The sequence below is a fragment of the Lepidochelys kempii genome, chromosome 13, assembly GCF_965140285.1.
Source record: "Lepidochelys kempii isolate rLepKem1 chromosome 13, rLepKem1.hap1, whole genome shotgun sequence".
Classification (NCBI taxonomy): domain Eukaryota; kingdom Metazoa; phylum Chordata; order Testudines; family Cheloniidae; genus Lepidochelys; species Lepidochelys kempii.
Window position 1 is genome coordinate 8,975,659 of NC_136392.1, and position 17,838 is coordinate 8,993,496.

Here is a 17,838-nt window from a genome sequence, read left to right on the forward strand (position 1 = left end):
GTCCTAAAAGGATCATGGGGCTGAATCCTCAGCTGGTATAAATCAAAACAGCTCATTTGACTTCAGTGGAGAATCTGGCTGCCAGGCTTGATCTGAGAGTTAAAATAGAAATGAAGCTGGTATGGAAAAGATTTGGTACTTCTAAACACAAGAGTAGAGGTGACAACTCTATGTCTAGCCACAGTGCGAATGACCACTGTCTTTTCCTTTTTCATAGTAATGGGTGCTCTGAAAGGCCTGCTCTAGTTAACAGCATCAAGGCATTGGAAAGCCTGCTTGACACAGGAAGCAGCTTCTGCAGTGAATCAAAAATGTGATGCTTCCCCATTATCATTCCATTGAACCTTTGGAAGGATTTTCTAAAGCACCCATAGATCTGCTGCCTGGTGGGTCTTCTCCATTCAAGAGAGGGCAAATGCCTTTAACGTGCCCTCCTATGTACAAGGACGTTTCCTTGGGGCCTGTAACACTGAGCTGACCAATACTGGCGGAAACAAATTAAACTGAATTTATGTGACCTGGTGCTGGGGAACCATCCAGTCCCTCTTTATTTATCACAGTGTAATGGCAGACAACCCAAGAGGACCCCCCCACAGAAGCACGTGAAACTAGATGGAGCAGAGGGGAGGCTGAAAAGGGAAGCAACTTGAAATAAAAACATTAAACTGATTATAATTTTTTTAAACAGAAGCTGCACTTTTTGCTCCTGTGTGAACAGCTCCTTATTGTAGTTCAGGGAGCAATCATGTCCAACGAGTGGAACAGCTTACTAGTCACATTCAGAAAATATCCAAAAGGGTTTAACAAAACAGAATGTTGTTTCTTCCTTCAAGGAAGGAAAAAAACCCACAAACCTGCTTTGATAAGTATGTGATGACACAGCACATGGAACTTAGGACGAAATCTGAAAGGAGTCCGTTAACCTAGACAAAACTTTAGCCATTCCCCTAAGCACTCAAAACAGCATTTTAAATAACGGGGTGTTCTTTGTGAATTTTGATGGCTGCAGTAGAATAGCAACAGATTAATTTTTCAAAATAAAGGAATTCATCCAGATTTCAGCTCTCGGAGCTGCTGAATAATGGCTCAAGAGAAGGTGCTGCTTATGGGCAGCTTTTCTTTATCAGTATTACAGACAGCAAATGAGAGAGCCCCTAATCATGTTCCACCAGTGTCCAACCTGAATTGCTGGGCAGGTGGTGAGAACCCTGGTGGGGGCAGCAGGAAAGAATCATGTTCCTTCCTATAGTGAGGAAGGGTGGTCTTGTGGTTCAGGCACAGGCATGGGACTCAGGAGATCTGGCTTCAATTTCTATCTCTGCCATGGATTTTCTGTGTAGCCCTTGGCAAATCCCTTAATCTCTCTGTGGCTAATGATCCTTCCTTTGTCTGTCTCGTCTACTTAGATTTGGGGCATGGACGTTTACAGTGTGAATGTACAGCAGACCTAGCACAATGCGGCCCTGATCTCAGTTGGGCGTTAATATAAATAAATAATAGCCACCACTTTAGCCTCAAGCGTCTGTGGAGCACAAAGGTCACCTGGTGCTCCCTGCTTGCCTGTATGCTAGTCTACAGGGAACCCTCCATGGATCTAGACTCTGTAGTAGGCAGGGGGTGAACGTTAACTGTGGGCTCGCAAAATCCTGACCCGCTGAGGAACTCTGGTGGTTCTCTTGCAACCGCAGGAAGGAGGCAGGATTTGCTCATTAGTGCATTGACTACCAATGTCAAAGCAGCTCTGCTTGCTGCCCTTGCTATGCCCCAAACTGGCGTTACCTGGAGGAAAGCTTGAGAATCAATAAGTGGGGGGGGTTTCTACAGGACAGTGAGCCTCTCTGTATGAAAGCACTTATGTTTTATCTAGTGGCTTTCAGCCTGAAGGATCCCAACAGGCATTGCAAACCTAAGCTGACATGCAGACCATGTCCCTGATTCAGCATAGCACATAAGCAGTCCCATTTACTTACTCACGTGCTTAAAGTTAAGTACATGCTTAAGTGATTTGCTAGACTGAGGCCAATGTGTGTGTGTCAGCTTAAGTTGGGACCTAGGCTAAAAAGGGTGAACATTTGCTCCTTTTCCCTCTCTTCCAGGGCGTATTGTGAGGCACTGGCTGGCTGCTTCCTACGCTGTCAGCTTCAGAAGGGGCTGTCATGTCAGGCTATGGGCTCCCGTTCTGCGGGGAACAGGGTGAATCATGCAAGGGGTTCTAGGATTTGTAGTGCAGCTGGAGTGAAGCAGAGGCTGCAGCAGGGAGCAGAGAGCGCTGCTGCCATGCGTATGTTAGAGGTGGGGAAGCTATTACTGGGTCCCACAACACCCCATGTGATTAGAGAATTGGCAGCCGTACCTGGCATTCCCCTCAAAGGTACCACTTAGAGGGAACAGTAGCTTGATCCCCTTCCCAAGACCTCAGGGAGATGAGGAGGGGAGTGGAAGCCTGAAGAACTCCCTCCCAGTCAACTTTTAAAGGGGGGGGGCAGGAAAGGCAAAATCATTTTGGCTCAGCAGGCCCAGCCAATCTGCTGATGGAGGTCGGAGAGATATCAGAGCCACAAATTCTAACCTGGTATTGGGTATTTTAAAGCATGGGATGGGTGCCCAGGCACAGATTCACAAAAGTACTTATTTATACCTGCCTCTGGAAATTTCCACTACATGCATCTGATGAAGTGGGTATTCACCCATGAAAGCTCATGCTCCAATACGTCTGTTAGTCTATAAGGTGCCACAGGACTCTTTGCCGCTTTTACAGATCCAGACTAACACGGCTACCCTCTGATACAAAAGTACTTAGGCACCTAAATCCCAGACTTAGGTGCCTACATCCCAGTTTTAAGTTCTACCTAAGTTTTTGCAGTAAAAAGTTCCCTAGGCACCTCTGTTTCTGACTCCGCTAGGCATCCTGGCACCTATCTCCCTGCCTAAGCCCAAAGCAATTCACAAATCAAAGGAAGATAGGCATACATCACCTAACTCATGTGCAGGGCCCAATCTGATAGGCATGGTCAGAGGCCACATGCTAGATCTGGCCAGGCAAGTTCACACAAAACTGCCAGAGGTAGAGGTTCCCTCATAACTTTTAGCCCAGGGTATGCACCTGGAAGGTTGGTGACCCCTAGTTCAAGTCTCCCCTCCAGCTGGTGAAGAGAAGGGGTTTGAACAGGGATCTGCCATCTTTCAGAGGAGCACCATAGCCATAGGGCTATGGGATATTCTAAGGTGGGGCCCCATCTGTCTTTCCTGTTGGACACTTAACAACTCAATGAAGCAGAGGGACTGGTTCTGGGGTCTCCCACGTCCTGGGTGAGTTGCTCTAACCACCAGGCTACAGAGTCCTGCTCATGCTTGTGCTATCTCTCTTTCCTGCACCCAAATAACTAAGTGGTTACTCACAGTGGAGCAGGTTACAGAACCATCTGTGGCAGAGAGAGAGAAATGCCTGTAGCCTGGTGATTAGGGCAATCAACCAGGATGTGGGAGACCCAGGAGAGTACCCTAACCATTGGGCTAAAAGTTATGAAGGAGCTCCTCCTTCCCTTTCCCCACCCCCAACCCTCTGGCTTCTTGAAAAAAGAAGCCTAACTCCAAAGAGGGTTCACAGTTGAGCATGGCTAGCAGAACATCAGAAGGGTAATACTGGGTCAGACCAAAGGTCCATCTAGCCCAGTATCCTGTCTTCTGACTGCGGACAATGCCAGGGGTCCCAGAGGGAATGAACAGAACAGGTAATCAAGAGATCCATCCCCTGTCACCCTTTCCCAGCTTCTGGCAAACAGAGGCTACGGACACCATCCCTGCCCGTCTTGGCTAATAGCCACTGATGAACCTATCCTCCATGAACTTATCTAGTTCTTTTTTGAACCCTGTTAATAGTCTTGGCCTTCACAACATCCTCTGGCAAGGAATTCCACAGGTTGACTGTGCATTGTGTGAAAAAATACTTCCTTTTGTTTGTTTTACATCTGCTGCCTATTAATTTCATTTGGTGACCCCTAGTTCTTGTGTTATGAGGAGTAAATAACACTTCCTTATTTACTTTCTCCACACCAGTCATGATTTTATAGACCTCTATTATATCCCCCCTTAGTTGTCTCTTTTACAAGCTAAAAAGTCCCAGTCTTATTAATCTCTCCTCATATGGCAGCCGTTCCATACCCCTAATCATTTTTGTTACCCTTTTCTGAACCTTTTCCAATTCCAGTATATCTTTTTTGAGATGGGGCGACCACACCTGCACGCAATATTCAAGATGTGGGCGTACCATCAATTTATATAGAGGCAATATGATATTTTCTGTCTTATTAGCTATCCCTTTCTTAATGATGGCCAACATTCTATTTGCTTTTTTGATTGCTGCTGAATTCTGCATGGATGTGTTCAAATAAATATCCACAATGACTCCAAGATCTCTTTCTTGAGTGGTAACAGCTAATTTAGACCCCATCATTTTATATGTATAGTTGGGATTATGTTTTCCAATGTGCATTACTTTGCATTTATCAACATTGAATTTCATCTGCCATTTTGTTGTCACCCAGTTTTGTGAGATCCTTTTGTAGTTCTTCATAGTCTGCTTGGGACTTAACTGTCTTGAGTAGTTTTGTATCATCTGCAAATTTTGCCACCTCACTGTTTACCCCTTCTTCTAGATAATTTATGAATATGTTGAATAGGACTGGTCCCAGTATAGACCACTGGGGGACACCATTTACCTCTCTCCATTCTGAAAACTGACCATTTATTCCTACCCTTTCTTTCATATCTTTTAACCAGTCCACAATTCATGAGAGGACCTTCCCTCTTATCCCATGATAGCTTACTTTTCTTACAAGCCTTTTGTGAGGGACCTTGTCAAAGGCTTTCTGAAAATCTAAGTACACTATATTTACTGGATCCCTTTTGTCCATATGCTTGTTGACCCCTCAAAGAATTCTAGTAGATTGGTAAGGCATGATTTGCCTTTACCAAAACCATGTTGACTTTTCCCCAACAAATTATGTTCATCTATATGTCTGACTGTAGTTTCAACCAGTTTGCCCAGTACTGAAGTCAGGCTTACTGGCCTGTAATTGCCGGGATCACCTCTGGAGCCCTTTTTAAAAATTGGTGTCACGTTAGCCATCCTCCAGTCATTTGGTACAGAAGCTGATTTAATGATGTGTAACAAACTACAATTAGTAGTTCTGCAATTTCACAGTTGAGTTCCTTCAGAACTCTTGGGTGAAAAGCATCTGGTCCTGGTGACTTATGATTATTTAGTTTATCAGTTTGCTCCAAAACCTCCCCTAATGACACATCAATCTGGGACAGTACCTCAGATTTGTCACCTAAAAAGAATGGCTCTGGTTTGAGAATCTCCCTCATATCCTCAGCCGTGAAGACCGATGCAAAGAATTCATTTAATTTCTCCGCAATGGCCTTATCGTCCTTGAGTGCTCCTTTAGCATCTCTATCATCCAGTGGCCCCACTGGTTGTTTAGCAGGCTTCCTGCTTCTGATGTACTTAAATTTTCCACTTTTTTAACACTTTTTGTCTCTCACTGCTTCTTTTCTTTGTTGTTTAGCTATGGTGGCACTTTTTTGGTTCTCTATGTTTTTTAATGTGGGGTATACATTTAAGTTGAGCCTCTATTATGGTGTGTTTAAAAAGTTTCCATGCAGCTTGCAGGGATTTTACTTTTGGCACTGTACCTTTTAATTTCTGTTAAACTAACTTCCTTCCTGCTCTTAGGCTCCTAACTCATAGAATCATAGAATAACAGAGTTGGAAGGGACCTCTGGAGGCCATCTAGTCCAACCCCCTGCCCAGAGCAGGACCAATCCCAACTAAATCATCCCAGCCAGGGCTTTGTCAAGCCTGACCTTAAAAACTTCTAAGGAAGGGGATTCCACCACCTCCCTAGGTAACGCATTCCAGTGTTTCACCAGCCTCCTAGTGAAAAAGTTTTTCCTAATATCCAACCTAAATCTCCCCCACTGGAGATTTGGGAGATGGATGGGCTTAGCACACCTCCCCTGGTCAGCATCACCCATTGTCTATCTTAGGCGGCTCCTGGCCTAGTGTGCTGGCTTCCGTGAATCACAGTCTAAGGCACCCATCTCACCCCCTTCATTTACAGGGTGCTTGGGTGCCCGAATCAGGCTTTGTGAATCACAGTGTGTTCCTGTGGTTTTCCAGGTGCCTAAAAGTGAGGCTCATCCTTGCAACATCTCCACAGTTTTGTGAATCTAGCCCCCAGACACTGGAATGGGCATCCATAGAGGCTGCTCCAAATCTAAAGGAATAATAAATTAAATAATAATGTGGCAGTGGCTGGGTGTAGTTCCAAACATAGCCACCTTCGCTTATCTCTGGCCTCTCCTTGGAACTAGGAGAAATGTAGATCAGCAGAATTTAATCGCTTGAGTTTGCATTGGGTCTGGACACTGGGGTTGACACCACTAACTTCATTAAAAGTGCTGTGCTATCTTTAATGACCACAAGTGTTCAGGACCTCAGCCTGACATCTCGAGAAGATGACTAAAGGTGTTAACTGTCCACGTCATTTTGAATGGTCTCTTGCAACATGTGCTAACTCCTTAGCTGTTCCACATTGTATTTAGCTGTGAGTCACGCTCTGAGTACCTTTCCCAGACCTGAAGAAGGTCTGTGTAAGCTTGAAAGCTCGTCTCTTGCATTAACAGAAGTTGGTCCAATAAAAGATATTACCTCCCCCACCTTATCTCTCTAATCTCAGGAAGAAGCATTGCACTGGTCACAGCTATCCAGATACACTAAAGCACACTAGTACCTAGCTACTGTGGTGATGGCTGGGCACTTTAGAAATGTAGATAGAGATCAGATTAGACGAGACAGACAGTTTTAAGAAAGTTATAGCATCTTTACATTAAAACAGGTCCGTTTCTTTTTAATACCATCCCCTCTGTCCCTTCAAATTGTTTCTGATTTCCTGATGGAACATTTCTCAGCTGCGGGTTTTATATGATAATGAAGATCGGTGTGTTTTGCAGCACCTGGAGCTCATACCCCTTTGGTATTTCCTTAGATATAGGCTACACTGCTACACAGAACTTCCCAAATCAATTTTCCATTTGCCCTGACTTTCCCTTAATAACACTCTCTGAATGCAGTGCACATTTAATTTACTCCAGCAATTTCCTGTCCCACTTTCGCATTTTTAACCATAAAACCTGGGAAAAAGATAACTTATACTGACAACTCTGTCAGGGCATCATTCCTGTTAATGCATCACATTAGAGTATTATTGAAGCATGAACAATGGGAAGCTTGGGCCTACCGTTGTCAGCCGCCAAGAATGTGGCCTCATAGACATTATTCTTAATGTAGACTGACTCTCGATCAAGGACAGCAGCAGTAGTGATCTGACCGTTTGTGGCATTAATGTTCAGCCAGTTTGCAGGATCTGACAGCTTGGAGTATCTACAGAGAAAGGAAATAAATACATGGCAGTCTTTTCAGTGACATGTCCTTAATACAGCTTGAAATAAGGTTTTTTTGGACTCCTGACCCCTGTTTTGAAGGAGCTTTTGGATAACTGGTTTTGTTGACAAACAAAACACTAATTGAGTGTCTATTGCTGGTCATTTTTTTGACCTCTGCAATTATTCAATTTTTCCATTTCCTACCCGTTAAAGGTTCTGCCTTCTGCTAAGTGCCACTTATGCTCCAGCTTCCTGCTACAAGCAACAAGCCTATTCTACAGCAAGTTGCTAATAAAGATAAAAGGGCCCTTGTTAGAGTATGAAATGGTCCCTACATTCATTTGCTTGTTCCTCAAGAGCTCAGCCTAAAGGAGAGATTATTTCCCCATTTCCTGCTCCAGCCCTCCTACAATATAGATTGCTCCGAAATACTGGATATACCTCCCTGTCCACCCCACACACCATAAGGAATTAGTGCTGGAAGGACCACATCTACAAGGTGGGACTCCTAAGACTGACATCATTCTGGCCAATCAACATATTTTACATTAGAACCAGATGCAATTACCTCAGTGGTGTATGATGGGAACTCATGGCTGTATTTGCCAATAGGCCCATGAGGCCAGGCTGAAGCAATTTTAGGTGTGCCATTTTGGAGTGGCTGCGGGGAGGTGTGCGTGTGTGTTGGGAAGTTGGGGAAGAACCTCAGACAGGGAGATGGACGGGTCAGGTGGACTCTGAAGAGTGTCTAGCCAGTATGTGAGACATGGTTAGCCGGTGCAGCTGTGCACTGGCTGTGGAGAGTAGAGCAGCAGTGTAATGGCCGGCAGGGAATTTGGGATGACAGCTACTGCAGAGCCGGCTCTGTGAGAAGAAAGAGTTGCAATGGAAGTGCTGAAATTCCGTGACCTTAGTAGCATGCAGGACAAGCTTTTAGAGCCTATGGAAGCTGATAGGGTCAATACAGTCCTGAGAACAAAGAGTAATATAGAAGGGAGTGTATTTTGGTAGTTAGTGCACAAGACTGGAAAAGGGAAAATCTATTCCTGGCTCTGGCTCTGAGACACTGCATCTCCTTCGGCAAGTCACATCATTTCTCTGTGCCTCAGTTTGCCCTACGTATCTCAGGGATATTATGAGGCTTACTTAATTGCCTGCCAGTAGAAGGGCAAATGATCGGTCATAAGATATCTATCTAAACAATGCAGTCATACTAGATCTGAGAAGAGCATTAAAACAAATTCATTCTTTCTCACTAGGACAGTACTGGAAAATTCACGGCAAACCCAGGAGCCATGCAGGGGTCCTGACAGCATCGCAGTCTTGAAATTCAGACCAGGTGGTTCAGCACAGTTTCACCCGAGGCACATTTTCTGGCAATCCCCAGGGGTGCTCTGTTAGGACCAGAGGCAGGGCATTCTCGGCTGGAGGGCCCCCAACTGTGGAATTTATTACCCTATGGGGGCTGGAACAATTTCTACAGTTGGGGGCGCTGAGAGCCGTTGAACCAAACTGTAAACGCTGTGTATGATGGAGGCCACTTCAAGCCAGAGGGTTCTGCAGCACACTCCACACCTGTAATCCCAGCACCGACGTACTCCCCTTGCCAATCTACCACAGCTCAAGGTTGTTAGCATTCTACCTGGTTGGTTCTATAGAGCTTGGCACATTCCAGTCAAACCTTTTCCAAATGGCTCTAAACAGAGGCACTCTCTTTAATTTTTGTTTAAATTCTCTCTTTATTGCTCATGATTTCTACGGCGCTTACTTTTCTAATGTTTATGTTAAAATGAATCTTTGTTGCTATCTGTCATGTGTCCAGGAACAGTAGAAAGCACCATATTATATGTTATTGAAATAAGCAAACACACTTGGGTTTATTTTGGAGACAACTTGGGCTTGTTGATGGTTTTTGCATCAACATCCTGCAAAATTCAAGGTCCCCTGATACGTAAACAGGTGAAACTCCATGGCTTTGGCTGAATTTCACTTTCAGGTGCTGGTTTGTTTGAAGCTGGAACTCAAAGTGAAAAGTGAGCAGCCTGAGTCCAGTCTGGATTCAAACAACAATAAATTGTCTGCACAAGCCCCTGCCAAGTAAAACTGTTATGTTGCATGGAGCTATATTCTTTAAGGTGATTGTTTTTTAGTATCATGGTTGTCACTGTGCCCTTTCATTGCTGAAAATGATCAGTGATCCGGCCTGCAAAGCTGCCTTCATGGATTCATTTGTGGCTAAAGAAGATAATTTGAGCTGTGACATAGGCTATGATCACTAACAATAGCTGTGGCTTGTTGGGGGATGTTCTTAAGCCCAGATCTTTCATTTGGGAAAATTGTATTTAATAAAAGACTATAAAAGCTGCTTGCAAAGATATAGTGGCTGGATCCTGTTCTCAGCTAACTGAAAACTGTTCAGGAGATTAGTGTATACATATGTATCGCCCATTCACTTCACTGCTTTGAATATTTACCCTCTAGCATTTTTTGTGTGTCTAACTCGGCAGTGCCAGCTGTGAAGACAAGACAAAAACAAACCAAAACATCACTTTGCTTTGTTCACAAAAACTGCTGGGGAAAGTCTCCACTGAGCCTAACAATATTTTGCAGCTTCTTGCAAAGCCATGGAGTCACTCTGCCATGATGAAACCCAGGTAAGAGAGCTACGCTTACATTTAAAAATAGTGTAATTGGATCCAAATTTTCAATGAAATGTGTGTCCTGGGAATGCTATGAAGAACAGCTCAAGTAACTTGCTGTTGATATTTAGAGAAGATCATGCAAGGTCCTATGTATCTGCCAGGCAGTCAGAAAAACAGCTCAGCCCAGTGGGTCATTCTCCCCAAAACAGGAGAAGTTACAACTAGTAATTTTCATTTTGGAGTACAATCCAAATATCCACAGATCAGAGAGAGTATCTGAGCTGATGGGAACTGTTCTCCTCTATGGACTTCAAAACTGGCTTTAGTGGGGACGGAAGGGAAATAAAGACCCTTCAAAGCAGTGATGGGCAACCTGCGGCCCGCGGGCCACATGCGGCCCATCAGGGTAATCTGATTGCAGGTTGCGAGACATTTTGCTGACGTGGACCATCTGCAGGCACCGCCCCCCCACAGCTCCCAGTGGCCGTAGTTCTCTGTTCCCAGCCAATGGGAGCTGCTGGCCACTGCTTCCCGCAGCTCCCTTTGGCCGGGAACAGAGTACCGCGGCAACTGGGAACTGCTGAGGGTGATGCCTGCGGACGGTCAACATCAGCAAAATGTCTCGCGGCCCGCAATCAGATTACCCTGATGGGCCACAGGTTGCCCACCACTGGCCCATTTTGTTTATGCAGAGCAGTAGCTGCATGATGCAAGCCTAACCATTTTAAAAGTCAAGCCCATGAAGTTCACTGGAATTTGAACATGCATCTGGAAGGTGCTCAGGTACTCCTGAAAGGGGGATGAAGGATGGTCTTGTGATTCATTCACTAGAATGGGACTCTGGAAAAGTTGATCCGGTTCCCCGCTTTGCCACATTTTCTTTGTGACATTGGGCAAGTCACTTAGGGCTGGACTTTCAAAGGTATTTAGGCACCCAAAGATGCAGATAAGCGCTTTTGAAAATCCTGCCTATCTGCATGTTTAAGGGTCTAAATACCTTTGAAAATCTAGCCCTTAATCCTTCTGTGCCACCTGTAAATTGGAATAATATTACTTCTTTCCTCCTACTCTTTGTCTGTCTTGTCTATTTAGACTGTAAGCTCTTTGGGGCAGGGACTGTCTATGATGATCATGCATATGTACCTAGTACAGTGGGGCCTTGATCTGAGTCAGGAACCCTAAGAGTTACTTTAATGGGAATAATAAATACGTTTTATACTGATAAGGGGACTTAGCTCCCTGAATGTTGATTGATTTCAGTGGGGGGGGGTGGGTGAAGGCTCTCAGCACTGCTCAGAATTAAACCCTTTCTGAGATTCACTTATGTGACACTGGGTCTGACTGTGTCTTACTCCACAAATAGCCCCATTCAGAATCTCACCCATTGGTATGGTCCTGAATATTAAAGGCTGCTAAGTGTGTTGAGAGCTTTGGATGGAAGGTGCTAGAGACGTGCCAAGCATTATAATTACATTATATAGGCTAGTTTATGCAGTAGATTCTGATTGGTGCACACTGTTGCTTTGGTTGCTCTGATTGGTGCATGCCCCCAGCCTTCTATATCCTAACTCTTGCTCTTGATTTTATACTGCCTCCTTTGTCTACCTGGTTTCCCACCTTACTGCTTGCTGCATGAAGCGATCAGGATCCACAGCTGAAAATGTTGTCAGTGCCGTCCCCAGGGTCATCCCTTCGTCCAGCCTGATTAACTTGTGGTTCGTTGGAAAATAGGGCGCCTCATTGATATCCGTGACTGAAATGGTGACTCCTGCTGTAGACTGGAAGGACATCTGGATTCCGCTTGCTAGTGGAGCTTGGTTTGACACCATCACGGTCAGCATGAAAGCCCTGTTCATTTCGTAATCGACAGCCTACAACAAACAAGCACACAAGATAGCCCCATGTGGAGAATAAATTCCACCCGCTGGTAGAAAGCTGGAAGATTTAGAATGGGGACAATACCAGAGGTCACTGTGTAATCTAATTTCTGGATGTAGGATCCAGGTTCTGTGGTCAGTTGCAAAGGTGTAAATCCAAAGTAATAATCACTTCAGCAAACAAAGTTACTCCAGATTCACACTTGTATAAATGAGGTCAGAATTTGACCCTTAGATTTCTGGGAAATAAGAAAACAGGATAAAAAAGACCCAGAAGGATTTTCTCTAAGTTTTGTTCAGGTGCTAAGTATTTTCCAGAAGGGAAGGAGACTGACTTTAGGGCCACGTCTACATTAGGAGTGCTTTGCCAGTATTTAACTGTCCCAGTATCAGGGGCTCCAGAACAGACGGGGCCATGGGGCCTATCCCCCCCGCCCTTTTTTACCAGCGATAAGGGCAAGCGACGGGGAGGAGAGGGCGGAAAGGAGTGAGTGGGGGGCAGAGTCTTAGGGGGAAGAAGCAGCATGGAAGTGGGGCCCTGGGGAGGAGTGGTGTGGGGGCGGGGCCTCTGGGGAATGGGTGGCATGAGGGCAGGGAGAGGAAGAAGGGGTGGGGCATGGTTCGGGCACCTCTGCCCCCCCCCCCCACTTTTAAGGTGCTTCCACTGCTCCTGCCCAGTATATTATACTGGCAAGGTGCTCCTAGCGTGGATGCAGCTTTTGTCAGTATAGCTTACTCTAGTCCCCCCAAGCAAAATAATCTATTTAAGCAAAAGTGCAGTTTTGCTGGTATAACTGTGTCCACACTAGGGGCTTCTGTGGGCACAGCTCTGTCGGTCAGGGATCACACCTCATCCCACCCCTGTCCGACAGAACTATGCTACTAGGTTTTCGTAGCATAGACCTGGCCTACTGTAGCATTCAGATTTCAGCAACTGCTCCCGCCAAGGGCAGCTATAAAAGCAATAAGTGTAGCCATGTTAAAAGGAATTAGACAGGTACTTAACAGCGTTATTAGCATTTAAAGCTGCTGGCTAAGTAACTGGGTCAGATTCAGTGGACTCCTGAGCCTGTAGTGCTCCTAGTTTCCTCTCAAGTAAGATTGCATGTGAAGGTTGGGTCACAAGGTACTAAAGCTGGTTCGGTAAATCATCCTGACTCCCACTGGTGCCTTTGAAAGCTGGTCTCACATGATGTTTTACGGTTACTCACGTATTTCCAAAAGTATGTTTTGCCAGTGGGTGGCTGTAGCTCTCATTTCAACATACACAAAAGGAGAAGTGAGAGGGAATAAAAAAGCTTTACCTGGCATAACTGATTGAACTGCAGTGTAATAATAATCTCTATACCATCCCTGTAATTATTATGAGGGTAGCTTCTAATCATATGCCAGGGAGGCTTGAGTTATGCAGGATCACACCTCTGCCCGTTAAACCGTGCTTTGCCATAATTTATTAATTTAGAAGTATATGAATTCCCTCTAATATGTCTTCTAATATGATGACTATTGACTGGCTCTAGAGGCTGAGTGCCAGGGTCTCAGCAGGTGAAAACTGGCGAAACTCTAACGACTTCAGTAGAGACACACTGATTTGCACCAGCTGAGACACCGTCCCCTATGTTCCATGTAAGAAACAGGAATGCCAGGGCTTAATTCAAACCACGGAGTGGCTGGTCTGAGGCTAATGGCCACAAGGGAAAAACAAATTCCATGGAGGAAAAATGGCAAAAGGTCAAATTTTGGAATCTGTGTTTGGCTGAAGTGCTTGTGCAATGTTCCCATTATTAAATGATTTCTTGACAGGCAGGTCCAGCACTTACTTAATAAATAAAAGGAACTCACACAGCCTGATACCCAGAACACCCACCAGCACTGGTGCAGGGACTTACGCTGCTTTCAAGAAAGGAGGCACGTTAAAACTTCTTGCTTCAATGCTATTTGAATTGTTCAGCTAATGTGTTTCCAGCTCCAAACTCTCCATCTAGTCTCCTTAATTCATATTCATTAATACTTCATTTTCCTCTGCACTTGCCTTTTGCTACATATATCAAACTAAAAAAAATTTATTTATACACATTCAACCCACCGTTCCGTGGACTGTAGTTCATCAGATGACGATATGTTGAGGGACAGGGCCCATAAAGCAGAAGACACTACATTGATATGCTTTGAGAAGCAGAGATTTGTTAATGACTTCAGAGTTGTGGCCTGGCTCTTGGTTCCAGGGGAACTAGTTCAAATCTGTCTGTTCTCTCTCATCCTTCAGGCCCTTGCCAAGGATTCCTGAGCATCCCGTTTAGAACCTTCTTCCCTACAAGGCCCAGTATTGTAGCCAAAACTTCCTTGGCCTGGGCTGGAGAGGATGCCTTCAGAATGTAACAGTGATCAGACTTGATCCGCTATCAGTGCTGACACTAGAGGCCACTCTCAGTTCTCGCTAATATTTCTTCCACTGTGCTGAGAATTTACTGATTCTGTGCTGTGTTCCGCACCCTTTGCACAAAGAGAGTGGAGACCGACTGCCAAATCCTAACCCTCCCCTGGAACGAGGGAGTCCTCAGCAGGTGCAGACTGGTGTAGCTGGTTCTTATGCCAGCAGAGGGGTGCACTGGGGCGGGAGGGAGTTGTTCAGAGGCAGAGAGAGGTGGGCAGCAGGGAGTGGCTGGACTGCGATGCACTCTGGCAATCCCCAGCTGGTAGATGGTCCCTTGAGGATCAGGTTAGAACAGCCTCCAATCTGCACCTGAGGTTGGTCAGAGAATCAGAGGGCTGCAACCGGCTCCCTGACAGCCCTCTCAGTTTCCTGGCTTAGCAGAGAATCTGGCTTTGCTTGTTTTAGGTAAGCAAAGGGAATGCTAGGCCCAAATTCAAACCACAGCAACACTGAGGCAAGTGGAGAAAATTCCATAGGGAAAAAAAAAAGGTGAACTATGGGCTCTGTATCTGCTGAAGTGCTTGTGCTAATCTTCCCATTGCTAAAGAATTCCGTAGCAGTCAAGGCCAATTCAGCCATACACAGACTTAATACAGCACATTCCCTGGACAGCATCCATACTGCACACCCACCAGGATGGCAAGCTATGCAAACTGCACGTCCCTGCCTGAACGGAGGTCAATCCAGTTTTCAGTATAATAGCTGCGTGCAAACGGAATAATCCGCTACTATTGATATTAACCTCAAACTTTATTTCATTTCTGTATGTCTCTGGGGTACCATATGGTTTATCTGAGCGTATGGATGGCAAATGGGTATGCAATGGGTGAGCATTAATCAGATGTGACGGGACAAACCTCGTAGTGGTTTGTTCCTCCAGTTCTCAATTCTTCACACTGGGCTAACACTTTCCATCTTCATGTCACTGAAAATGCTACATATCGATTAGCCCAACAGCAGGAGCAATAGCCTGGAAATATGTAACATCTTGGATGAGAATATGTCTCAGGCAGAATCTGATTCCTCATGTATTTCTTTTATTATATATATGTGTGCGTGAGAAAGAGATGTATGTGTAGTCATATAATATATTACACACACACACAAACACAATAAAAGAACATTATTTAAGATTGCAAAATCAAACACTCAAAAGACAGGAAATTCCAGAATTAAGGTTGCCCGAGCAATCTTAATTCAGTCCCCTTGTGTGTCTGCATTATCACAGTCTTTAATTACATGATCACATAGTATTTTACCACAAGACCTCGTCTCAGTCAGTGAACAAGACAGATAGTGTTCAATTAATGAGCAGCTATTCAATATTTTTCCCCCCTCCTTGTTCAAACCTTACTCTGAAGGCAGAATTATTAATTTCATTAGAGGCTTTTCTCTTGCAGTTGTCACTATATCTTGAGTACTTCACAAATATTAATGAAATTATTTTCACAACACCCTTTGTGAAAGGAGGGGTTATTATTATCCACATTTTGCACATGGGGAATTAAATCAAAGAGGGAGTAAAGTCAAAAGTATTCACCAATTTTGAGTGCCCAATTTCAGCTGCCTAGAATCTGTTTTTTAAGAGTACTGAGCACTATATAGCATTTCACAAGTTTAAAGCACACGTCCCATTGACTTCAGCGGCCACTGAGAGTGCTCAATACTTCTGCAAAAAAAAAATCAGGGTCTCAAGTTGAGTGCCCAGAAAATGAATAATACACAATTAGCGACCACCGGTGCAATGTTTTGTTTAGATGACTTGCCCAGCATTACATAGGAACACTGTGGCTGAGATAGGGATACAATCCAGTTCTCCAGGGTAGAATTCGACTGTCTTAACCATGAGACAATTTTCTTTACAAAATCCTAATGAATTTACAGAGCAAACAGGTCCATCTTGTGCAGTGAATGAGGTAAGGGTCCTGTGGGAAAATAGTATGTGATCACGTAATTAAAAAACAACCACAACACATACACACAGGGGAGGGGTGTGACGTAAGGTTGTGCAGGCAACTTTAATTCAGGCATTTCCTGTCTTCTGAGTGCTTGACTTTGCCGCATTAATAATTTTTTAATGTAGGTTTTTGTGTGTAATTTCCTAGGTTTTTAAAAAAGCAAACTGAAAAATCTCAGAATTCCATCACTTTGCCAATGAGTTTCATGGATATTTGCTGACAGCAGAGAAAAGTGAGAGTCTGGGATATACGGTTCCATTCCGAGTTCTGGAAGGGAGTGTGCTATAGCAGGCATAGTCTCTTCTGCCAATTCCTCCCCTGAGCATAACCCCTTCTGCCTCATCCTCTCCAACCTGTCCTTGTCCCATCTCTTTTCCACCCTTGGTTTCTCATCCTAGTCCCAATCTCCTCACCTAGCCAGTCTCAGTCTCCACTCCTCAAATTTCTCATCCCAATCTCCTCGTACAGAATGTCCTCGCCTCACCCAGCTAGTGCCAGTTCCTTTCCTCCCAGCTTCTCATCTGATCTGTCTCTTCCCTCCAGCTCTCAGTCCAAGTCTCCTTGCCCAGCCAGTCCCAATCTTCCACCCCACCCCAACTCCCATTTCCAGTTTCTGCCCTCCTGCCCTTTGGGCTCCCTGTCCCAATCTGCTTCCCCTGCCAGGTCCAGCTCTTGTTCCCTCTGCATTTCAGGCAAATAGCATCCTCCTCCACATTGCCTGGGCTCAGCTGCAGGTTACTGAGAGCACAGGAGAGACAGGCTTCCTGCTCTCAGTTCAGGTATCTGGACCTGGACAGGGCACAGACTGTAGCAGCCCAGAGCTGCCATTGCAGGGAAAGTCCTGCTCAGTCCCAGGCTGGCGTATGCCCTGTGCAGATGGAATCTGAAAGGAATTTAGCTTCTAATAGCCAAGAAGTCTCTATGCACGTGCAAACTGTGATTTTTCAGAGGTTTATAATGTGGCCAAATTTGGACAGATTTTCAGGGGGATGACAAAAGGCACATCCTTGTCATAAAGGCCAGTCCTCTGCCAAATTTCAAGTCCCTTCTCCAAAGCATGGGGGTGCTACAACTATTTAAAAAAAAACACAAAAAAATCCACCCGCCCCAAATTTTTAACATTGGCAAAACAATATATTTTTCCCAAGCCTTATTCTCAGAAATGGCTGAACTGTTTTGGCTGAAAATTTCCAAACAAATTTAGCCTGAGGCAGACATCCAGCATGGAAAATTTCAGCCTCTCAGACTTGGGAAAGTTATAAGCAACTGAAAACAGGGTCTTCTAATGGGAGCTATTGGGCATCCTTAATAATAGATACTGCTACTAGTCCCGGCTATAATATATTTACATTTCTCTTTGTGAGCTAGAATTAACAGCATATGAATATAATAAATGATATTCACATTAGAACCTCCTTTATCCCTGAAGTTCTCTTATCCAAAACTGGGTTATGTCCCCAGACATTCATTAGTTAGAT

At 44.7% G+C, this 17,838-nt stretch overlaps 1 protein-coding gene across 4 annotated transcripts in view; it reads right to left on the reverse strand.

Moving 5' to 3' along the window:
* The window catches only part of CDH4 (cadherin 4), a 664,040-nt gene that overhangs the window by 26,537 nt on the left and 619,665 nt on the right, over nucleotides 1-17,838 (reverse strand). For all 4 annotated transcript variants that reach the window (XM_073309188.2, XM_073309187.2, XM_073309190.2 and 1 more), the window contains 2 exons: nucleotides 11,709-11,962; nucleotides 7,305-7,447 (listed from right to left, as the gene is read on the reverse strand). In XM_073309188.2, the coding sequence (XP_073165289.1) occupies nucleotides 7,305-7,447; nucleotides 11,709-11,962 (397 nt within the window). The remainder of the gene's footprint in view (nucleotides 1-7,304; nucleotides 7,448-11,708; nucleotides 11,963-17,838) is intronic.